The 26,225-nt window shown below is 32.5% G+C and overlaps 2 protein-coding genes across 5 annotated transcripts; both read left to right on the top strand.

Moving 5' to 3' along the window:
* The first annotated feature begins 3,312 nt into the window (after positions 1-3,312).
* Positions 3,313-7,344, top strand: LOC138310851 (ganglioside GM2 activator-like). Its single transcript, XM_069252183.1, has 5 exons — positions 3,313-3,395; positions 3,581-3,710; positions 4,367-4,559; positions 4,941-5,115; positions 7,122-7,344. The coding sequence occupies exons 2-5, from the start codon at positions 3,614-3,616 to the stop codon at positions 7,212-7,214; spliced, it is 558 nt and encodes a 185-aa protein (XP_069108284.1). The 5' UTR covers positions 3,313-3,395; positions 3,581-3,613; the 3' UTR covers positions 7,215-7,344.
* A 6,323-nt stretch (positions 7,345-13,667) lies between these two features.
* On the top strand, positions 13,668-24,635 carry LOC138333856 (ganglioside GM2 activator-like). Of its 4 annotated transcripts, none has more exons than XM_069282499.1 (6): positions 13,669-13,740; positions 15,280-15,397; positions 21,205-21,336; positions 22,049-22,235; positions 23,162-23,336; positions 24,476-24,635. In XM_069282499.1, the coding sequence occupies exons 3-6, from the start codon at positions 21,207-21,209 to the stop codon at positions 24,566-24,568; spliced, it is 585 nt and encodes a 194-aa protein (XP_069138600.1). In that variant the 5' UTR covers positions 13,669-13,740; positions 15,280-15,397; positions 21,205-21,206; the 3' UTR covers positions 24,569-24,635. The 4 variants fall into 4 exon arrangements, with proteins under 4 accessions (XP_069138617.1, XP_069138600.1, XP_069138609.1 ...); XM_069282491.1 differs by lacking the exon at positions 13,669-13,740 and adding an exon at positions 14,414-14,644; XM_069282516.1 differs by lacking the exon at positions 15,280-15,397 and having other exon boundaries at positions 13,668-13,740.
* Positions 24,636-26,225: the final 1,590 nt, after the last annotated feature.

The raw sequence follows: 26,225 nt of genomic DNA on the forward strand, positions 1-26,225 counted from the left end.
AAGATTTTTTAAGTTATTATCTCAACCGTATTTTGTGACACTCTTTCCTTGTCAGATGCGAGTCTATTAATTAACCAAAATGGAAAAAAACATTCAAAGGTTGAATGTTAATTTGAATCTGAACTTCGCATGTGTGTTTTCAAGATCTGACTTGTTGAAAAGCTTCCTACGTGTGTTAAAATTCTATCTCGGGCTCATACACAGGGGCCATTTCGAAGGTCATTTTCATTCAGTTGGTTATTTCCCTTAAAGGTCAAGTTTAAGATTCCAGGAGCAATTAGTGACAAAGGAACAATGTCGTCGAAGTAAGTGAAATGAATGTGTCTTGTCATCACCTAGATTAGATTAAGTACAAACCTTGATTATGTGTATTTATACGCATTTATCGGTAGTTTATTTCAAAGAGTTCGTACTAAAAATTTGCGCTAAAATATGATAAAATAAGTTGATAAAGCGTTTTCGGAAGTTCGAAATCAATCATAGCGCTAACTTGCTGAATATACAGTTTACTTCTTGACTTTTTGCAACGATTGAAAATAGTTTTGCATAAGGATTGTAATGTGCTTCCCTGAAAAAATCAAAATATACACCGGTAAACGAAAAGAAAATTGATAGATTTATTTATTTTGTGGTGTTTTTATTTATATTTAAGCTGTGGTTCACGAATGCGGTTCACTCTTCCGGATATATAAGATACAAGTGTTATAAGCGTACAAAACACCAGTTGATCTACCTAATTCATCATTACATGTGAATATTACGTGAATATCAAAATGTTTTCTTGGAAATCAGTTTCCTCAATAACGAAAACACTTGATACGCTCCACATTAACGTAAGGAAAACTGATGGGTGTTGAAGAAACTACATGCAGTCAAACTTTGAAACATTAGAGCGTTACACCAGGATGACATGCTTGATAATAATCTAAATCTCACTTTTTCTTAGAAACGGCATGACTAAGAAAAATCTACTTGATGTAAGGATTGGTAAAACAATTCAATTTGCTCCATCTCAGAGACTTCTTGCTACTTTTTGACGACTGTTAGTCGCCATTAAGCATATCATCTTTTTAATACAATACGTAATCTCAATTGTACGAACTTCAACCTCGTTAATTCGTCGGGACTACTTTTAATCTAACTTCCCACTTACGATTTCCGGTCCCGTTCGAACTATGTATTATTCTATTTGCGTAGTTCCATCACGTTCTTGCGATTATTTTGTTTCTTTAGTACGATTTTTTTTTATCTTATTTAGTCGTCTTTTTGATTATCTAAATCCCACTATTTTTCTTCTCATTTATACATATTTAACACCTGTTATATTGTCTTTTATCTTGTAGATTTCAAATGGCTTTGATCTGATTTGTTCGATTTTACATCTAATTCTAGTTCAGTCGACATTTGAATCATTTGTGTAATTATGTTTTCATGTTTACACAAATATAAAGCTCACTCCAACCACTTTTTATCTCGTGTTTACGGTTTTTATTAACTCTCAACTACAGTATTTGTTGGTTTTTCCCCAATAATCTGTCATGAATAAGCTATACACTTTAAAACATCGCTATTTAAAGAAGGTCAATTATTGGCTGCACTGTTATTTTAACAGTCCTTGAAAACTAATACGGTGTTGTAAAAATGACGTTTAGTTAATTGCTGCAATAAAAACAGACATGTCTAGACTATTTTAATCTATGACAAGCGAAGTTAATCAGAATATCACTAGTGACTGTTGATATCCGAGTATTGATATTTTTAATGAATTTCATTACCACCGCAAAACGACTTATGGAATTTTAGCTATAAGCAGCATTAACAAGTTCGTTATCTATAGATAGATATATACGGTGTTTATCTCTATTTGATTTTTGATTTTGATTGTTAATGGTGAAAATATGCATTTGGTAAACTTACAAAATACAATTATGTAATGAATTTGCAAGTGGTCAATATTTCATGACATAACACCACAATCCTTCTACATCTGGGTCGAGAGTTGTTGTGATGTTACCAGGTGCTGACCTCTGGTCGGTGATTTTTCTCCGTGGACTCCGTTTTTAAACCATCATTTAAACATGATAGTCGTTAAATGACCCTGGCTGGTAATATGACGTTAAACTGAATAAAACCAAGCCAAACATATAGTGAGACATAGTCGAAACTCCAAAATGGACTCGTCCGTGGTAACATAGCATGTGGATAATGTCAAGGTTATCTCGTATGGGCAGATTTGTGGGATGCCAACAGACTATTTCGAGGCAAGTTCTTATCAAGAGTTCGACCTCTATATGAACATATAGCAGACGTTTAGTTTTTATAAATTGATATTAATAATAATCGAAGGCAGTTTTTGTCGACACCTATAAATAAGGTGTAGTGATGTTTTCTATTGGTGCTTAAACAATAAACAAGTGTAGTTTTGCGGATTTGCGCCAGTTTTACTGCATTGATACAGCACCACCTAATCGATCGCATTTGGATTTCTCCAATATGGCGAAACCCGTATGAAAGATACGCTTTAGATTCAAAAACTAATGATTTTCTATCTGAAGAGCTTTATGGATATAAAGGTTATCAATTGATAACGACTTGTTTTCAACAATTATTTCAATTACAAATGAAAAACATCAGGTCCGCAATCTTGGATTCAACATCTAAGTGATGTGCTTCAAGAAACGAACAAATTGTACTGGTTGAAATAATCATCAAACCATTATGACCAAGTTAAAAGTTCAGCCTAGGTCCGTTAGTTCTACCGAAATTGCCCTCAGGGTCCTTGTGCGGCAAGATATACCACTAACCAAAATAAGGGGAAACATTGAAGATAGCGCATAAGCCTCTCAACTATCATATGTCTTTCTGAAATTAGAAGTGGGTGGATATACCCTAGAAAATTAAATATTTGTGTAATTTTTTTAAACGCGGGTTACAATAATTTCAAAATATAGAAAAGAATGATCGTGAAAATAACGAATAAAAACTCTTTTAAAACGGAATTAGGACAGTTGATAACATCCCCCTGCCATGCAGGTTTTACCGTGCCAAATAAGGTATTAGTGCGTAATGGGGATGTAAATAAAGAATAATACAGAAAATACTCCGAATTTAAAACAATAAGTTCAATAAAGGATTTTTCTTCACCTTATTAAGCAGCTTGAAAATATCGGTATGCATCACGCCATGAATTGTCGATTGACTAATCGAGTATTATGACGAACATCATGTACGTTGTGTGTTGTTCATTTTCATATATTCTAAGAATACTTTCTCCAGTACCGCGAATTATTTCCTGTTTTTAGAATACACTGTATTGCTATGAGGGTGTAGGATACAGATATAAATCGTGGTACTGTTTAGCCTACTGCACCAGTCGTTGCTGAACATTGTTATATGTAAGTACAAATAAGCATTTATTTATTCTGATATTTCATATGTGTGGTATTCTTTACTTCATATATAATTTCAAACGAGTATATCGTTTGGTCTCTTTGCTGGTAATTTTAAATATATAATCCTACGAAAAGCCTGTGTTACCCAGGTATTGTCATTTTATTATCCACATCAATTTTTGTTACAGTCTGAAGAGAAGTTTGGTTCGAAGTATACAAAGATGAACCCCTTCGGTGTTTCCGCGGCAGCAATCCTTGCTTTGATGTGTGCTTTGGCTCCGAGTCACACTGACGCCTTCTACTATGAAGACTGCATGAGTGAGTGCTAATCACTATAGAAATTTATCGACCATTGTATGTCAATGTAGTTTTAAGTTGTGGATGAACATTTGGGCCGCTGTGACCGAGTGGTTATTATATATAATAATATATGGTCCAATGTGGGACAAATGTCAGATACTGACCGTTGGTCAGTGGTTTTTCTCCGGGTATTCCGGCTTTTTTCCTTCATCTAAACCTAGTACCTACTATTGTATTCTTACGTTTGTTTTTAAGAGATACCACTGCAAGTGATCAGTACCCTTTAACTTGTTATGATCATTCTCTTCTATAAACGGCTTTCTACTGTTATATCATTGAAGAGCAAAATCCAATTCTGGAAAGTCAGGTTCTCAGTTAAAATTCAATTTGGCTCAATCTTTACTATAAAACGATTATGTTATGAACCTTGATATTTTGATTAAAATTGGCATGGGTTTGAAGATAATCAGGACAAAATTTAATGGATTTGATTGGATATTTTATACTAGGCCTACTTTATAATTTTTATTTCATGTAATATTTAATGTAAATACAATTATACAATATAACGTGCTCTGGTGTTTTTAAAAATGAACAGCTAATTTTACTGAAAACTTTTTTTTAAATGCATTGAATTACTGTTATTTTAAATATAATTCTAATTTGTTTTACAGCTAATGGACAATACAACCAAAATAATGTCACCCATGTTCACGAGGCAGAAATTCACCCTACCACAGTTGTGGCCCCTGGTGAATTGCAGGTGACCATGGATTTTGAAATTCTCCAAAATGTTCCTGGTGATCTCGAATTGTCCGTGCGTGTGCAGAAAAAAGTTTGGTGGTTCTGGGTTACAGGACATCAGAGGTAAGATGTCAGCTTCATAAGGAGATATTAAGGTCTAACTTACTGTTATGGCCAAGTCATATTCTCCCTTCAATTATGGTTTGAAATGGCGATATCATATGCGATATTTTTATTTCAATAAAATGTTAAGGTTTATAAACGATAACGATAACGCAATACATATAATGATAGAAAATAATTTTAATTTGTAAAACTCTCCAAATCCACTTACATCACACATTTTACCAAGAAAATGGAGAAACAAATATATTCACGTATATATTAACGTTGGGTGTTGTTAATATTTTGATATTTCATACAAAGGGTCTGGAAAACAATGTTGATGTAACAAATCATAGATCAATGAGATACCAATGCTAGTTACATGTGATTTATTGACAGTACACACAGCCTGTGTAGCCTTTTGTCCACTTCCCTCTCGGAGGAATACGGAACAACAGCGTGTCCATCCCAGCTGGCTAATGCCTATATCCCCTGTAGGTGTCCGTTCACACAGGGTCGCTACACCCTCCCATGGACCTCCTTTGATATCACCAAACCAGATGACATACCCTATGTAAGTACAAAATGTTTTCTCGTTTGTAAAGTTCGATCACATCATCATGATATCGTAATGATTGCATTTTTATTGTGGTTTCTTAGTAAGTACCATACTCGATACTCCAGGGGTTACTATCACTAACGTTATATTCACCCTTGGACTATCTCATTGTAAAACTAGAGGCAACATAAACACACATGGAATTTTATCCTTTGATGTACATCAAATTAATTGAATAACGACACATTGTGGTACCTCTAGTTTTACTATAATGTAGTCCTGAGGTGGATATAACGTCAGTGATACTAACCCCTGGCGTATCGCCGATGAGTGAGCACAGGCTTCTCTGTAAATGTACGAGTCTACGTACTCACAAATAGGGATTGGATTTCGCTTTTATGTTAACTATGCTTGTATGGAGCAATTCCTCTAAGAATATATTCTGTGGGGCGCGTTATATCCATATTGAATATATTCTTAGAGGAATTGCTCCATACAAGCATGGTTAACATAAAAGCGAAATCCAATCCCTATATTTACACTCACATGCCTTTTTTATTTATAATTTATGCAATAAAATCGTCATTCGAATGTGACGTAATTATTCAATAAAATTCGGTCAAAAGTGGGAGGAGCTTACTCAATTGAAAAGCGAATGGTGACTCTTCACATAAGGTAGAATTATTCATCCGCGACGACAAAAAGTTCAATATTTTATTGTAAAATAAACATGATAAACACAGTTAATTTCAGAGATAATTTTCTTTTAACCAGATCAGAACTTTAAATATATATGTATATTCAACTTTGCTAAAAGTTAATATATAGCGTAATAACATTTAAAGAATTTGTACACGGCCACATGTGTGAACTCGGTGACCGTTATTGTGCAGCGAGGCGAAGCTGACGCACGCTTACACACTCGAGTTTGCCGAAGTTGTCAAAACACCGATTTTCAAGTAGCTCAATGTGTTTGAGATGTCGTCTGACTTGACGATATTACATCCTTGGGAGTCATGTGATTATATAATCTACGCTTAGATCCATCGCCATCGATAGATGAAACAAATTTACTTGTGTTCGATGGATACAAGGTATTTGTGGTGACGCGTAACTGTCAACACTTGGATTATTAGCGGTGCATATAATACACATGATTAAATTCTCAAAGAACAAAGACAAAAGGATATGTTTATAACTGACCTCTATCAGAGGGTCTCACGCCCGTCCACCCCAAAGACTCGATCGTAGGACGAACATAGACCCAGAGGTAATGTTTACATTTGACACCCATCATTTTTAACAAAAATGAAAGCACGTCGCCCCGGTCGGGATATTTTTCCGTTTCTTTATACAATTGTTAATTTAATTTTTTTTAATCATATATGAATATAAAACATGTATATATTGTTTACATTTTTCCAAAATTGTATGAAAAACAACAATATACACGTAATAATGCGTCAAAATGTAAACAAAGCCATGTGATTCTTTAAAAAAAAGTAGTCCTTTTACGTTGCATAGAACATTTTCATACGCAAGTTCAAAATTCAATGTTACCATGCAGTTATGGTAAACAAAATCGGCTAGTATTAGCGTATAGTGACCAAGCCTAACAAGTGTAAATATATAACAATAGTTACATGTATACTTTAATTCTCTTCCATTGATTGAAACAGATCTTGCATACGTCGGCTTTACACTGGTTAAAGTCTCAATACCCGACTCGAATCAATAAATTCATTAATGACCATGTATCACTTCATTTTGCATTCAATAGTTTCCCATGATATTCACAATATGCATAACATATTCTGATTTTGTACTTCTGTGTATCGTTGAGGTTGTACAGAACACTTACTCATGAGGAACACCTGGTTCATGCTGGTCTCTGTATTGATTATATTGCTAATGTTCAATTAGAGTTGTTCATATTTTTATCATTATATCGGCATGTTTCGGATTAATTGTGCATGCAAACACTTTAACACTAATTCACGTGATGGTTTTTTACCTGTCAGGGACGTTACTGGGCTGAGGCACGTTTGACACACCCAATCACAGGCGAGCTGAAAGGTTGTCATTCCATGGGATTCTATCTGTCTAGCTACTGAGTCCTATTTTGGGAGATCTGCACACATCATTGGACCTAGTACGAATGTACTAATTTTATTGAAAATAAAATCGATTTGATTTTATGCCAGTAATAGTTATTGTGTGTATTTGATCTTTGAAATAGCAATAAACCAGTCAAAAAAAAGATTTTCGTCTTCAATGCAATGCTTTCCTAATTGAGAATCATCACAATGAAATCACCTTAGACAAACAAACAGGTACTCTGATAAGAATAAAATCATTTATAAGAGCAAAAATAAAATACCAAGGTTTAATAAAAGTAAATACAGACTTTCGAATGATCATTAAGATATAAACAATATCACTGAATTGCTTCATGAAAAATGGACCACGAATTAAAAAGCATTCTAGATATTCTACTGTGGATTGATTATTTTACTGCATATTATAGTATAGCCAGATAAAATATTGCAGCACCTACTATGCTTATAAGAGCAAAAATAAAATACCAAGGTTTAATAAAAGTAAATACAGACTTTCGAATGATCATTAAGATATAAACAATATCACTGAATTGCTTCATGAAAAATGGACCACGAATTAAAAAGCATTCTAGATATTCTACTGTGGATTGATTATTTTACTGCATATTATAGTATAGCCAGATAAAATATTGCAGCACCTACTATGCTCGGAGAATCACAACTAATCTATATCGCAAGGAAAATGAATGCATTCCGAGACAAAGCTTTCAGTTAAAGCTATGTCTACGGTTATCCCCAAAAGCTATGACTCTGGAATCTTATGTGTATAATATTTCTACCGTTAATAACGTCATTCCATCCATATACTTCAGTTTTCACCTTTTTTGTTCTCTATTGTTTATGAGATTACAACTAAGTCAACAAACTGCATTGGCAGAAATGATTTGATATTCTTATTTTGGGTCGACGTGTTTTAAAACAAGTAAGACTCAATGGCATTTAGTAACATTTCAACACAAATGTATTATAAACTGGTGTTGTCGTCGATACATAGAGAATATTTCTTATTTCTTGATGAATAACAGTTACATTCCATACCGCGGGTGGTGGAAAGTGCGAAGAATATCATAGTTTCCATCTCACGGGGGCGAAACTATGTCACATATATGGTTGTCGTTGCAATTAAAATGGCGGAAAACTGTTCGCTTCAAGGTAGAAAACGGTATGCTGTGTCACCAATAACGACAATCTCAATAAGACAATGAGTGCACCGTACCCCTAACATTTCCATGTAACTGTAGCAAGTGTTATTTGTGTTATAAATCTTTCCGTTTCTTCAAACACTCAAACACAATATAAAAATAGTGCCTGATATCGTTAACACAATCAAACGTGGTTTTTCTGCATATTTCCGATGTCGCATGTTGAAAACTTTGTTAAATTATGTCGCATATTGTAATTAACCAGTGTTTAATTTTGAATTACGTATATAATCCTGATATTAAGATATAATATCTACGTTTTATCAAAATGATATTGTTAGCACTTAAAATTGGAAATGATGCCGTCAACACTATTATCCAATGTTTATGTTTGATGGCTCGTATATTCACCGTTAAATATCCTTTAACAGTATTTTATTATCTGGACGACGGACGGACAAAAAGTCATCCTGACGGGAACGGGGTGAAGGCAGCGTGTAATTATTCGTTCTAGTAGGAATTGGCAGATGCTTACATCGATCATAAAACTTAATTTCTGAAGGACGTCTTTAGTTTTAAAAGTTGGTCGCTAGATGCTAGTATAGTGACCACGTTCTCATGGATTTTTGTATGCGACTTGATTTATGTCATATCCGAGGCGACAGATCAGCGTCTTTGGCAGATGTATATAAATTATATAGTTTTTGTCATCACATAAGTTTTTCTTTATGTGCGCGGTGCTAAAGATCTAAAAAACGTCATCCTTGGTGATCAAGTATAATACGAAAAGCCCATGCATGTTTTACAAAATAGAGTCGTTGTTCACCATTTATGTTCATGCATGTTTGGACGGATTTACGGTACTTGTTTTCTTAAACACTGGCCTCTGCAAAATAGAATTGCAGTTAACCGTCTCATCATCAATACTATTTGACCATTAACATAGAAGATATGCCTACTTTTGATGTAAAGTGTCCGATGTTGGTATGGTGTTCTCGACAGCAAATCCGGAAATGTGCCCAGTGTAGAGAGCATTATTATATATTTACAGCTTTACTTTGAAATATATCTTCTAAATGATAAGTTAAACATAGTTGACTGTGATCTAAATGTGTTTCTTTGCTAAAATAATCTAAAGATGATGTATTATTTGTAATACTTGGTGATAGTCACTTGTAGTTTCAGTGTAACTTTCGGTTGCTATTTAAGGCCAAATATACGAAAACTAAGGTGGTTGATTTCGACTTTGTCGTATTGTCGCTTCTGTGGTTCTATGATGAGATGATCGACAGTGTTTTAAGCCAAAGAAATACTCCGACCCGCGCCAATACGACAAAATTATGCGACAATACCAGAAAACAATGTTGTGACATTGACTGGGTTATTTTTCGCTCCGCCCACTGTCAGGCCTCGTAATGTCGCATTGGCGTATTTTGCATTGCGATTCTGAACTGTTTTACCCAATCAATTTTCTGCTTGGTTATTTACATGACATTTTTTATTTTTTTTTTCGATATATTACATTTATATGTATATGTGTTTTTTCCCTAAATTGCCTTTTTGGACTTTCGTTTATGTATAGGAGAAACACCGAAAACTGTAGATTAGTCAAGATATTATCTTGACTAATCTACAGTTTGAGGTGTTTCTCTTACTTAAAACATGGCACTCTGATTTACAATGCTAATTATGGCTATTGTGTAACTAATCTACAGCTAGAGGTAATGCTTTCAATCATCTTTGACACTGAACATGTCAGCACAGTAATTGTTGTAATATATGTCTACTCTGGTCGCGCATGCATTGCATGAATTGTTCATGAAATTCCATACCAATGCTATTACCAGATAATAAATTTTTTGTGAGTTTGAGTTCTCTTCATTCTGAGTGGAGCAGTACAAGAGGCAACATGGCAGACAGTACAGATCAGATACTCAAAATATCTAAAATTATTATCAAATTTCCAATAACAGAGTTTATTTTGTGATATGTTAATTTAACTACTCTTTATGTCGGAGGCAGACCATTCACTTGGATAAAACTTGTCGAAAATTCACAAGATATGGAGGATTACCATGGAAACGAATTAATTTTGAATATACCGCTCGACATTATGAAATGAAGAATATGTTTGGTCCTAAAACATAATATCAAGATTTAGTGGATTCTAAAGGAAACTACATTGAAATTCAGTGAAAACGGCAAAGTGATGAAAAGAAAGCTTAAAATTTCAAATTTGTTCAGTAGGCTTTGTGTGATTCTTGGATAAGGAATTATACCGAAATTATTCAATTTGGGAAACGTGGATTTATGTGTTACGTGTATGTATATTCAAGAAATGAAGCAATTAACAGTGGAATTATTGGGAAATATACCAAAAGCATTCATTCAATTTTCAAAGAAAGAAAGTACATATACCTATCTAAAATTAAAACATCATTGTAGGAATGCCTGTGCTGTCGAAATACTAAAGAGTCTTGATTTTCAACACAAGGAGTAATTTTATGCGTTGTGGTTGATGTGATTGGATTTATGCCGATGTCCACGAATCAATATATAAAACAGAAAATATGTAATAATATGTACTATTGAAGTTTTCTATTACATTTATGTTGAATTTGATTACATTTATTTGTTATTTATCTGTCCAATTTTACAATGCTGCATGTAGTGTCACTCTATACCTTTCATTGTACATTAGTTTACCTGGAACTGTAGATTAGTTACAGGTAAACTAATGTACAGTGAAAGGTGTACTAATTTACAGACAGAACAAGTACTTGAACATTAGTCTAAATAAAGTACTGGGGACACAAAAGATGACATCATAGCCATGTTTTAAAAATCAGGAAAGTAATTAAACGTTAAACCCATTTTAAAAGATCTTATAGATAAAAAGAAACGATCACACGCGACTAATGATAACTGTATTTATACGTGTATTACGTCTTACGAATCATAACTGAATGGAAAGGAAGTTGTATCCAGCGTAAGTGGCTGTTTTCCGTGATTCTCAGTGGTGCTAAATGTCATAGGGATACTCCATAGCAAGTCAATTGATATAGGAATAAGTTATTTTCCCGTTTGTTCAAACATGACTATCGAAAAAACTACTGGGTTTTTTTAACAATAATATACGAGCCACCAAACATCGAAATTGGATGATAGTGTTGACGACATCATTTCCAATTTTAAGTGTTAACGACATCATTTTGATAAAACGTAGATAGTATATCTTAATATGAGGATTATATACTGAATTCAAAATGAAACAGTGATTAATTACAATATGCAACATCATATAACAAAGTATTAAACATGCGACATCGGAAATATGCAGAAATTTGGATTGTTTACAAAACCACGCTTGATTGTGTTAACGATATCAGGCACTATTTTGAAATTGTGTTGGAGTGTTTGAAGAAGCGGAGAGATTTATAACACAAATAACACTTGCTACAGTTAAATGGAAATGTCTGGGGTACGGTGCACTCATTGTCGTATTGAGATTGTCGTTATTGGTGACACAGCATATCATTTTTACCTTGAAGCGAACAATATTCCGCCATTTTAATTGCAACGGCAACCATGTACATTGTACGTAGTTTCTCCCCCGTGAAGATGAAATATAACAAAGCACGAGTGAAAGAAATATCAAAGTTTCTAGCTCACAAGATGAAATATGACTGTTATGCATCAAAAAAAAAAAAAAAATTCTATTTATCACATAATCCGACTTATATTCAGTGATTTCGCCCATGTAATATTTTTGCTTATCCTGCAACTGTCCCACATACTGACCGATAACTACTGCCGGATAAACTTGTGCTTTATCCGTCAATACGATATGCTTTATCCGTCAATACGATCACGTGAATTTGTTCCATATCTGACGGAACTTTTTCTAACTTGACCCAGAACTTGAACCTTCCGGCGAATGAAACGTCATTCAGTCCCGCTAAAACGTGACGTCACATTCATCGAAATGACGTCATTTTTACGATAACGAAAATCTCGTATGGCGGTGTCGTCTTTTTCTTGGCTCATGATAAAGGTATGTATTGTTAAGTAATTCTTTAATGGGTATTGGTTGTTATTTGAGTATTTTCATTTCCTTTCAGTGATATATCACACTGAATAGAATTACGGTTACTGTTTGTGAATGCGCTTATTTATTTCCCACGGCAGTAAAAAGGAGTACACTCTCATTCGGTTAAGTGAATGAATCTTTACCTCCGCATCAAAAAAGCGTCTCGCTTCGAGCGAAACAAAGTAAGGAACTGTCAATTTGCTTTCGTTTTGAAAGCCATAATGGTTGCAGGATAAACAGAATACACGGTTAGTATCTTACAATACAAGTTTTATTTTGGTGCTCGACACGGAAAGCCGAGATGACTCGGCAAAGCCTCGTCATCTCGGCTTTCCTAAGTCTCGCACCAAAATAAACCTTGTATTGTAAGATACTAACCGTGTATTCTCTATTTATCCTGCAACTGTCCCACATACTGACCGATAACTACTGCCGGATAAACTTGTGCTTTATCCGTCAATACGATATGCTTTATCCGTCAATACGATCACGTGAATTTGTTCCATATCTGACGGCACTTTTTCTAACTTGACCCAGAACTTAAACCTTCCGGTGAATGAAACGTCATTCAGTCCCGCTAAAACGTGACGTCACATTCACCGAAATGACGTCATTTTTACGATATCGAAAATCTCGTATGGCGGTGCCGTCTTTTTCTTGGCTCCTCATGACAAAGGTATGTATTGTTAAGTAATTCTTTAATGGGTATTTATTGTTATTTGAGTATTTTCATTTCCTTTCAGTGATATATCACACTGAATAGAATTACGGTGACTGGTTGTGAATGCGCTTTTTTATTTCCCACGGCAGTAAAAAGGAGTGCACTCTCATTCGGTTAAGTGAATGAATCTTTACCTCCGCATTAAAGAAGCGTCTCGCTTCGAGCGAAACAAAGTAAGGAACTGTCAATTTGCTTTCGTTTTGAATGCCATAATGGTTGCAGGATAAACAGAATACACGGTTAGTATCTTACAATACAAGTTTTATTTTGGTGCTCGACACGGAAAGCCGAGATGACTCGGCAAAGCCTCGTCATCTCGGCTTTCCTAAGTCTCGCACCAAAATAAACCTTATATTGTAAGATACTAACCGTGTATTCTCTATATTTGTCATTAGTGTAATATGACCTGGAGCGATTTTCTTTGGCTGAAAGTTCGTTATGACGTCTAGACAGAAACAATAAAATGACGTCAGGAAAAAAGTCGTGACGTCATGATTTCGAGGAAGGCAAGACAAAATGGCGGCCTCCGCAGGATTTTCACACGTTGGACGTGAGATTCTTTGAAATGTAGGTGTTGGTAGTTATGTGATAAAAAGTACTCGATCTTAAATTTGTGTTCATTTCATACGGGATTTTATGAAACTCGTCTCGAAGGTTGCTTTTTGTTCGCAAAAATATAAACTTCTTAGACTCGTTTCATTAAATCTTAAATAAAATTAACACTCATTTAAGATTCTAGATAATGTATTTATAGCTTTTTTACATCTCTATTCTAGGTAATAAACTAGGCCAAGTGATACCAGTGCATACATTTACATCGGCCATGATTTCCCCGCTTATTACATGTAATTAAGTTTCACACATGAGGCTAAAACTTACAGAAAAAAATCTTATACAAATATAATTCTATGCAGCACATTAAGCACCAAACAATTAGAAATAAAATAAATAAAAGGGAAAGATGCGTGTTACAAAACATCAGTTTTTTAAAGAATATTCCCGCCTAAACGATAATTTCATTATAAATGCTGGGTTCTTCTGATTAGTCAATATTGTGTGGAAATATCAACAGTGATATTTTTATATCTTCAGTATTGCCGTATAACTAGATCGTAATAACTACATAACACTTGACTTCATTTAAATAGAACAGACTAACACCACATAACTGGTCTTGTTTTCTACACGAAGCACTTGCCAGCTTCATAAACAATTCCGTGTAACTGTATAGTATAATCAGTACCATAAGGATAAATTGGACTAATGCCAGTTTACAGCAAGTGTAGGGCACGCGCCCTACTGACACAAACGCACACAAATCTACTTACAGTTTCACACTACAGGTTATATCTTACGCCAAGTCGCTTTTTCAGTGAATAGATTGACACAAGAAAGTATTTACTAATAGGGAAAGAAATCCATAGGTATTAATTTCCTAACTCGGATTGATTCGGGCGACGGCAATACACAGGTAAGAATTACATTTTAGTTACTAGCAGTGTTCTGAATTTCTGCATCACATGTGGATTAACAGGCTATACCAATTTCTAGTCGACAATTAGCATCAATTTGTTTTTCAAATCATTCAAATATATTCTGTTTTGAAGTTCTGAGACAGCGTACACTGTATTTTGATGCTGTGGTTATGTGTTTGGTTTGCTTGGTTTTGGCTGACAATCATGCACAAATTAGGAGCAGTAGTATTTTACAAATGTATGTAATTTGGAAAGGAATTGTCTGGTTATCTATATGGTAATATGTATATGCAAACAACATTGATAAAAGTTTCAAGCAAGCAGAACAAAATTTGATATTTTAATTTCAAGCCCAGGTTGAGAAAAAAATATCACGACTATTTTTCTTGAAATATGGTCTCAATTGTGTGACAGAATAAAAGAAACTATTACGTACATAATTAATGTTATCTATTCCTATTCAGTAAATTCTTGTATCCACAAATTAGGAGCGGTATTATTTTACAAATTTACATAGTTCGGAAATGAATTATGTAGTTATCTATATTGTCAAATATATATTCAAAGTTCAACATTGATATAAGTTCCATGGAAACAGAACAGAATTTCAATATTTTACTTTTTAACCCAGGTTGAGAAAAAAAAGTCACGACTGATGCAGCGACCTATGTAAATAAACTCTGTATGGCCTTTGTACTACAATTATCGTCCATTCATGACACACATTCCGACACCGTAGTAAAAGCTTTGTAAGTAGTGCAGCATCGGAAGAAAGTATATCTGTATGACAGTGTAGTTATAAAGTATATCTGTATGACAATGATGTTACATAAAGTATATCTGTATGACAGTGTAGTTATAAAGTATATCTGTATGACAGTGTTGTTATAAAGTATATCTGTATGACAATGATGTTACATAAAGTATATCTGTATGACAGTGTAGTTATAAAGTATATCTGTATGACAGTGTTGTTATAAAGTATATCTGTATGACAGTGTTGTTATAAAGTATATCTGTATGACAGTGTTGTTATAAAGTATATCTGTATGACAGTGTTGTTATAAAGTATACTGTATGACAGTGTTGTATTGTATGACAGTGTTGTATGTATATAAAGTATACCTGTATGACAGTGTTGTTATAAAGTATATATACATGTATATGACAGTGTAGTTATAAAGTATATCTGTATGACAGTGTAGTTATAAAGTATATCTGTATGACAGTGTTGTTATAGAGTATATCTGTATGACAATGATGTTACATAAAGTATATCTGTATGACAGTGTTGTTATAAAGTATATCTGTATGACAGTGTTGTTATAAAGTATATCTGTATGACAGTGTTGTTATAAAGTATATCTGTATGACAGTGTTGTCATAAAGTATATCTGTATGACAGTGTTTTTATAAAGTATATCCGTATGACAGTGTAGTTATAAAGTATATCTGTATGACAGTGTTGTTATAAAGTATATCTGTATGACAGTGTTATTATAAAGTATATCTGTATGACAGTGTTGTGATAAATTATATCTGTATGACAGTGTTGTTATAAAGTATATATGTATGACAGTGTTGTGATAAAGTATATCTGTATGACAGTGTTGTTATAAAGTATATCTGTATGACAGTGTTGTTATGAAGTATATCTGTATGACAATGATGTTACATAAATTATATATGTATGACAATGTTTTAATAAAGTATATCTGTATGAAAGTGTTGTTATAAAGTATATCTGTATGACAGTGTTTTTATAAAGTCTATCCGTATGACAGTGTTTTTATAAAGTATATCTGTATGACATTTATGTTAAAAAGTATATCTGTATGACAATGATGTTACATAAATTATATATGTATGACAATGTTTTTATAAAGTATATCTGTATGAAAGTGTTGTTATAAAGTATATCTGTATGACAGTGTTGTTATAAAGTCTATCCGTATGACAGTGTTTTTATAAAGTATATCTGTATGAAAGTGTTGTTATAAAGTATATCTGTATGACAGTGTTGTTATAAAGTCTATCCGTATGACAGGGTTTTTATAAAGTATATCTGTATGACAGTGTTTTTATAAAGTATATCTGTATGACAGTTATGTTATAAAGTATATCCGTATGACAGTATTGTTATAAAGTATATTTGTATGACAGTGTTGTTATAAAGTATATCTGTATGACAGTTTTGTTATAAAGTATATATATATAACAGTGTTATTATAAAGTATATCTGTATGACAATGTTTTTATAAAGTATATCCGTATGACAGTTTTGTTATAAAGTATATCTGTATGACAGTGTTGTTATAAAGTATATCTGTATGACAGTGTAGTTATAAAGTCTATCCGTATGACAGTGTTGTTATTAAGTATATCTGTATGACAGTGTTGGTATAAAGTATATCTGTATGACAGTGTTGTTATAGAGTATATCTGTATGACAGTGTAGTTATAAAGTATATCTGTATGACAGTGTTTTTATAAAGTATATCTGTATGACAGTGTTGTGATAAATTATATCTGTATGACAGTGTAGTTATAAAGTCTATCCGTATGACAGTGTTGTTATTAAGTATATCTGTATGACAGTGTTGTTATGAAGTATATCTGTATGACAATGATGTTACATAAAGTATATCTGTATGACAGTGTTTTTTATAAAGTATATCCGTATAACAGTGTTGTTATAAAGTATATCTGTATGACAGTGTAGTTATAAAGTCTATCTGTATGACATTGTTGTTATAAAGTATATCTGTATGACATTGTTGTTATAAAGTCTATCTGTATGACAGTGTAGTTATAAAGTATATTTGTATGACAATGTTGTTATAAAGTATATCCGTACGACAGTATTGTTATAAAGTATATCCGTATGACAGTGTTGTTATAAAGTATATCTGTATCACAGTGCTGTTATAAAGTATATCTGTATGACAGTGTTGTTATAAAGTATATCTGTATGACAGTGTTGTTATAAAGTATATCTGTATGACAGTGTTTTTATAAAGTATATCTGTATGACAGTGTTTTTATAAAGTATATTTGTATGACAATGTTGTTATAAAGTATATCCGTATGACAGTATTGTTATAAAGTATATCCGTATGACAGTGTTATGATAAAGTATATTTGTATGACAGTGCTGTTATAAAGTATATCTGTATGACAGTGTTGTTATAAAGTATATCTGTATGACAGTGTTTTTATAAAGTATATCTGTATGACAGTGTTTTTATAAAGTATATCTGTATGACAGTGTTTTTATAAAGTATATCTGTATGACAGTGTTTTTATAAAGTATATCTGTATGACAGCGTAGTTATAAAGTATATCTGTATGACAGTGTTGTTATAGAGTATATCTGTATGACAATGATGTTACATAAAGTATATCTGTATGACATTGTTGTTATAAAGTATATCTGTATGACATTGTTGTTATAAAGTGTATCTGTATGACAGTGTTGTTATAAAGTATATCTGTATGACATTGTTGTCATAAAGTATATCTGTATGACATTGTTGTTATAAAGTCTATCCGTATGACAGTGTTGTTATAAAGTATATCTGTATGACATTGTTGTTATAAAGTATATCTGTATGACAGTGTTGTTATAAAGCATATCTGTATGACAGTGTAGTTATAAAGTATATCTGTATGACAGTGTTGTTATAAAGTATATCTGTATGACAGTGTAGTTATAAAGTATATCTGTATGACAGTGTTTTTATAAAGTATATCTGTATGACAGTGTTGTTATAAAGTATATCTGTATGACAGTGTTTTTATAAAGTATATCTGTATGACATTGTTGTTATAAAGTATATCTTTATGAGAGTGTAGTTATAAAGTATATCTGTATGACAGTGTTGTTATAAAGTATATGTGTATGACAGTGTTGTTATAAAGTATATCTGTATGACAGTGTTGTTATAAAGTATATCTGTATGACAGTGTTGTTATAAAGTATATCTGTATGACAGTGTAGTTATAAAGTATATCTGTATGACAGTGTTTTTATAAAGTATATCTGTATGACAGTGTTGTTATAAAGTATATCTTGTATGACAGTGTTTTTATAAAGTATATCTGTATGACAGTGTTGTTATAAAGTATATCTGTATGACAGTGTAGTTATAAAGAATATCTGTATGACAGTGTTGTTATAAAGTATATCTGTATGACAGTGTTTTTATAAAGTATATCCGTATAACAGTGTTATGATAAAGTATATCTGTATGACAGTGTTGTTATAAAGTATATCTGTATGACAGTGCTGTTATAAAGTATATCTGTATGACAGTGTTGTTATAAAGTATATCTGTATGACAGTGTTTTTATAAAGTATATCTGTATGACAGTGTTGTTATAAAGTATATCTGTATGACAGTGTTGTTATAAAGTATATCCGTATGACAGTATTGTTATAAAGTATATCTGTATGACAGTGTTGTGATAAAGTATATCTGTATGACAATGATGTTACATAAAGTATATATGTATGACAGTGTTGTTATAGAGTATATCTGTATGACAATGATGTTACATAAAGTATATCTGTATGACAGGGTTGTTATAAAGTATATCTGTATGACAGTGTTGTTATAAAGTATATCTGTATGACAGTGTTGTTATAAAGTATATCTGTATGACAGTGTTGTTATAAAGTATATCTGTATGACAATGATGTTACATAAAGCATATCTGTATGACAGTGTTGTTATAAAGTATATCTGTATGACAGTGTTGATATAAAGTATATCTGTATGACAGTGTTGTTATAAAGTATATCTGTATGACAGTGTTGTTATAAAGTATATCTGTATGACAGTGTTGTTATAAAGTATATCTGTATGACAGTGTTGTTATAATGTATATCTGTATGACAATGTTTTTATAAAGTATGTCTGTATGACAGTGTTGTTATAAAGTATATCTGTATGACAGCGTTGTGATAAAGTATATCTGTATGACAGTGTTGTTATAAAGTATATCTGTATGACAGTGTTGTGATAAAGTATATCTGTATGACAGTGTTGTGATAAAGTATATCTGTATGACAGTGTTGTTATAAAGTATATCTGTATGACAGTGTAGTTATAAAGTATATCTGTATGACAGTGTTGTTATAGAGTATATCTGTATGACAATGATGTTACATAAAGTATATCTGTATGACATTGTTGTTATCAAGTATATCTGTATGACATTGTTGTTATAAAGTGTATCTGTATGACAGTGTTGTTATAAAGTATATCTGTATGACATTGTTGTTATAAAGTATATCTGTATGACATTGTTGTTATAAAGTCTATCCGTATGACAGTGTTGTTATAAAGTATATCTGTATGACATTGTTGTTATAAAGTATATCTGTATGACAGTGTTGTTATAAAGCATATCTGTATGACAGTGTTGTTATAAAGTATATATATATAACAGTGTGTTGTTATAAAGTATATATATATAACAGTGTTGTCATAAAGTATATCTGTATGACAGTGTTATTATAAAGTATATCCGTATGACAGTGTAGTTATAAAGTCTATCCGTATGACAGTGTTGTTATTAAGTATATCTGTATGACAGTGTTGGTATAAAGTATATCTGTATGACAGTGTTGTTATAAAGTATATCTGTATGACAGTGTAGTTATAAAGTATATCTGTATGACAGGTTTGTTATAAAGTATATCTGTATGACAGTGTAGTTATAAAGTATATCTGTATGACAGTGTAGTTATAAAGTATATCTCTATGACAGTGTTGTTATAAAGTATATCTGTATGACAGTGTTGTTATAAAGTATATCTGTATGACAGTGTAGTTATAAAGTATATCTGTATGACAGTGTTGTTATAAAGTATATCTGTATGACAGTGTTGTTATAAAGTATATCTGTATGACAGTGTAGTTATAAAGTATATCTGTATGACAGTGTAGTTATAAAGTATATCTGTATGACAGTGTTGTTATAAAGTATATATGTATGACAGTGTTTTTATAAAGTATATCTGTATGACAGTGTTGTTATAAAGTATATCTGTATGACAGTGTAGTTATAAAGTATATCTGTATGACAGTGTTGTGATAAAGTATATATGTATGACAGTGTAGTTATAAAGTATATCTATATAACAGTGTTGTTGTAAAGTATATCTGTATGGCAGTGTTGTTATAAAGTATATCCGTATAACAGTGTTGTTATAAAGTATATCTGTATGACAGGGTTGTTATAAAGTATATCTGTATGACAGTGTTGATAAAAATTATATCTGTTTGACAGGGTTGTTATAAAGTAGATCTGTATATCTGTATGTTGCTATGCCCATTCCATTTTGGTTTTTAAATTAGGTTATGTGAGAATCGTTACTGCTTATGTGAATGCTGCAAAACACATCAATTTGTTTTGATAAATAATTTCATCAAGAAAGTGACAAGACATTTTGTCTTCACGTTGTGCTTATCACTATATAAACCATTTTGCTAAAAGATAATGGTATATAAAGAAATACAGTAAATTTAGTTGAATTCTTTTGTTTCAGATATGAGCATACGCCTGACGGGGGAAATCAGAAAAATGTCCATTTCAAATGTTAACAATGCCTGTGCCGTTGTTTTAATAATTGTTCTGTTTGCAAGTCACATGTCTGCATTCCATATCGATGACTGTATGCGTGAGTTAATTTTTATGATTCTAAATTAAAGTTGTTAATTATTAAGGCAATATGCGGTTAACATTAGACTTCAGAGTGAAAATATATAACCGAAATTGTTTTGTTTTTGTTTTCGTTACATAATTATTTTATATTATTTTTAGTATGGATCGTTGGTTTAGGATCGTTTGGGTAGCGCCATATCAGCAATGTAATGATTAGCTTTATTATAACGTTAGTGTGATTAGTATGAGTGTGTGTTGGAAGACTGCGGTATATCAGTACAGCACTGAAGCATACCGCCATAGACGCCAAGCAGCACATTCTAGCAGGTCACATTATACATACAATTGGTTATCCTATCGTACCATCTCCATAGCACTTAGAGCTAACCAGGAGAAGAATATCTTTTTGAAAGTAGATGAAAACAAAAATTCTCGACATTGGTATAACATGAATAATTTATTCCAGTGACATTCCTGCATATGCGATTGCACCGACATTTCGTAACACAAAAGAGAGGGCAATCTGCTTGTTGAAAGTTATCGATAACTTGTTATTACAGTGCCTTTATCTTAACTTTTAGTCACCTCTCATGTCAATTATCACAATCTATTGTCATTTCCATTCTCATATTTGTTCTCTAAATTCTTTTCCTGTTTAGAAATTAATTATCAATAATGATTTACCGGATATTTTCTTTGCGATCTATTTTGTTTCTTTTATCACCCAGGAAATCAGCAAAATAACTCTATCCTCCACATTAGAGAAGCGCATATCCATCCCGCAAATGTTATCGCCCCTGGAAATTTGAATGTACGCGTGAACTTTGAAATCCTCCGTGATATATCCAGTGACTTTGAACTGTCTGTTGTCGTTTGGAGGAAAGTATTGTTTCTCTGGTTAACATTATCCCGCAGGTAAGGAAATATTGATATTAGATATGCTTTGGTTTTTCACTATACTTGTTTGCTAATATATGGTCACTTGATGTTTGATATGTATAGCACATTGCTTTAGTGTTTCCAATTTAGAACCATCGAGTCAATAATTCTGTGTGAACTTTACTAGTCAAACGATGTGTTACTCAAGATGGTGTCCTATGACCATTGTTTTCTTGTAAAAAATATTGACCTCAAAAATCGGTATGACATTTGTCAAAGATAATACAAATATCTAGGACCTTTTAGGATTCAAAAGATGCATACATAGTTTCTATTTTGCCTTTCCCAAATAATACGAATTTCGTTTAAAAGTCGTACAAACAAACAAAGTGCGTATAAATACAGTTGTCACATCACAAACGAATGTTCATGTTTGTCATAAATCTCATCAAGTCTATGTCTTAAAAGAGTCTTTACTATTTATAAAAGAATTAATGCTAAAATGTATAGTCTGTTCTAGATAACGAAATTGTTCAAGCAGAATATCAGGCATCATAAAAGACAATATCCACAGCATACATTTGTTTTGACCTTTCATTTATGTATAAATTACACTCTGAACATCCAAACGTATCATAACTCTGAGGCAAATACATACATTTTGTAACATTAGATTAAAAAGCAACAGCGTAGTTTGATAAATACAAAAGAACTGCGATGTTTTCGGAAAAAAACTTACAAAGGGAGGGTAAACGTTGTGTTACCAGTTTAGGCACTAACGACAGTCAAGAGTACCCGGAAATGATAAAAACAAAGTCGTAATCCAAAGAGAAATCTATCAAATAAAATGGATCCGGAAATGAAAACAAAACTATGCAGAACTCAAATAAGTGGAACTCATAAATGAGATGTAGATTAATATCATTTCCCTTTTTAGTTGTTTTATATTAATTTATTTTCAGTACTCATAGTTTGTGTGGGCTGTTGGATACGGAATTTCTACAAGTGGATGGATCCACTAGCTGCCCCCCTCAGCTGGCAAACGCTGGATTACCCTGTCGGTGCCCCTTTACTCGGGGACATTACAGCTTACCATTGTCTTCATTCTACATTGTAAAACCACATTATCTACTATACGTACGTCTTAGGTTTAATATATGTTCTATATACTAGTAATATTTTCATCAGCAAAAAGACACTAATTAGTATTGAAAAGTCATTGTTTGATAAAAAATCTATCGATATCAAATCCTTCTAATTGGGAACATCTTTAGGGTTAAATTGTACACATTTAACGTCTTTTTGTGTTCAAATCTTCATAGTGCTTCCAGAAAATAAAACTCAATGTCGAACTACATGTATACATTTCTATTTCCCGCCAGATAATCATCAAGCCATTACCATCAAGATCAAGTTCCTTTCAGACTTATCAAATCTACGAAACTCATCAATGAAATTCTCGTCCGTCAAACTGTATTATTAATACTTCAGGTCAATTTTACACCATGCATGAAAACGTCACGTATTTTGACACAATGACCACGACGTATAAGCTTTGAACGTCAAGCGCCGATCATAACAAAGCATGATGTCATTTGATTATTGATGACATTGACAAATGATGACGTGACATTATGGAAAAGGTAGTTCAGTCATAGCTCATCGTATCATCCAATCAGAATGCGTACAGAATTTATACATAAACACATTGTTAATCAACAGCTGCATCGTTTATTTGATAGTGATACCCTGAGAGTTAAATAACACCACCTATTGTGGTAGAAACCAAACGAGCTCAATGATTCTCCTTTCATTGAAGTAAAAAATTTATGAATCAGTAATTCATGTAAATAACAATATTTATATATATATCCCTTTCACAGAATGGCTCTCATTCTTTCCATATTTGATTATCTTACTTTTAGAACACACAAAATTACCTCACTCTTACTTTACTACAGATGTATTCAGAATTTGCGCTTACATACGAGTTAATCATTCGTCACATCCACTCAAATAGCCCAGTCAATCTAGGGTTGAAGTAATATTACAAGTATGGTGTGGTGATATTAACAAAATGAATTGAAATATTCAAAATTAAATCCAGTTTACTGACATTATTCATAATTCAATTTAGCCTTTTGTTTACTATTTTAATTATCTAACCGTCACTAAAATTAAAACGCGAGCAAAATTTAAACAAAAATGTGAATGTTGTTGATCAGACAAGATGAAGCCACAAATGTACAATTGTGTGCCTTTTGTTTATTTTACAGGGGAGGTACTGGGTTCAGGCACAGTTAAGGGACACTAGTACGGGTGTTCTCAAAGCATGTCAGACTATGCGGCTGACCCTGTCAAGGCCATAAGCAAAGGAAACATGGATAATATGTTTTGTGATTTTGGTATTTAAAACCATATAAAATATTTGATTTATTTGTGTTTTATATAAGTCTTATTTGAATGGTTATTGTTATAAATACACGTATGCTTTCCAGTGTAACTGGTGCGGATATACGTGGCATTCTTTGTGTCAATTTCACGCCAGACTGCAATACATGTTCTTTAAAAAAAACTGGAGTACATACATTTGCGTGCGCAATTTCTCTCTGACTGCATTAATTGCAGTCCCCACATTTCGTAATGAACCATGGGAGATATTGCGTATAACAGCAACGCTGTCGTAATAAATGGCGACATTACTCTAATTCCATTCCATTCGAAATGTGAATGAAATCGAATGTAATCTAGAGCATGCTCTCAGCAAGGCCTCGTGGATGGGGTACTGCTGTGGGAAATGTATGGTAGTTATTTGTGTGGGCGTGTGACATCGTTTGTCTATTCTAGTTAATGTTGTTTGTTGGTACAACTAGTCCCCGTCACATTACATTATTACAGAAATGCTGCCATGCAAAAAACAAACATCTACGATGCCTTTCCTCGTTGAATTTTACTATTTGATCAAAACATCAATGCAATGCAAACTGAAAATGTCAATGCATATAAAATATACTCAACCTATTATTACTAGTAATAACCGTAAGTCTATCAACAAGACATAGATTCCAACAAAAACGTAAGAAAAATAGTTCCTAAAGAAATAAACGTCTTAGTGATGTGCCTGAAATAGGATTTACCGTTGTATTATAGGTGTCGTTTAAAATAAACAATGCCATTTAACTCGGTATTACACATTTGTCAATTAACATGTGATAAGAAATATAAAAATATATCACATAAATATCCTAAGCATTGAGTAATACTGGTAGTCGATATATAGATTAAAACTACCAACGACAAAATAGATACACGAACGCTAAGAATCCGCTACATTTTCCATACCCCATAAAACAATAGTGACATAATGCTGATATATAACTGTAATGTTCCAATGGGATGTCTTAATCTGTCACATGTGTTTATCGCAATTTTATTCACGAACAAAAGATTGTTAAAATAGGATGATCCTTACAAAAGAATGATTTGATAACCTTTTACATGACCTGTATGTATAGTCGAGTTACGCAAAAATGACAGCTACGCTTACAGCTAATTTCGATATTTTTATCTTCATATTTACACAAAAGGTACATATTATAATCTTAAATTTTGTACAATGTGCACCAGTTATTGTTGTGTCACTGTATGTAATTCATTACAAATGTCATTAACACAGATCTGCACAAAGCCGAGAGTAAGAGAAAAGTTTAAAGTTTAACAGTCTGTATCCTACTGGTGAAAGCAATTCCTTTATAACTGGTATGTTACAAGTTTGGTAAATGGAATAAATATCCTTATATTTCTATGATATTTGGTAATGGCATCACTTCTACGAATGTTTTTCGATAAAATGTTATTTGCACGTACATGTATATTGTATTGTAATAATTCAATTAGTTTGTATATTTTGTTACATATTATAAACTTCGCATAGACATTGCCGGTTGTTCAATCCTTTTAATTTATTATCATGCAAAAATTCTGTTGAAACTGAAATATCAATTAATAACTGAATATTGTTTAAGG

The sequence above is a fragment of the Argopecten irradians genome, chromosome 1 (assembly GCF_041381155.1).
Source record: "Argopecten irradians isolate NY chromosome 1, Ai_NY, whole genome shotgun sequence".
In the NCBI taxonomy this organism is placed as follows: Eukaryota; Metazoa; Mollusca; class Bivalvia; order Pectinida; family Pectinidae; genus Argopecten; species Argopecten irradians.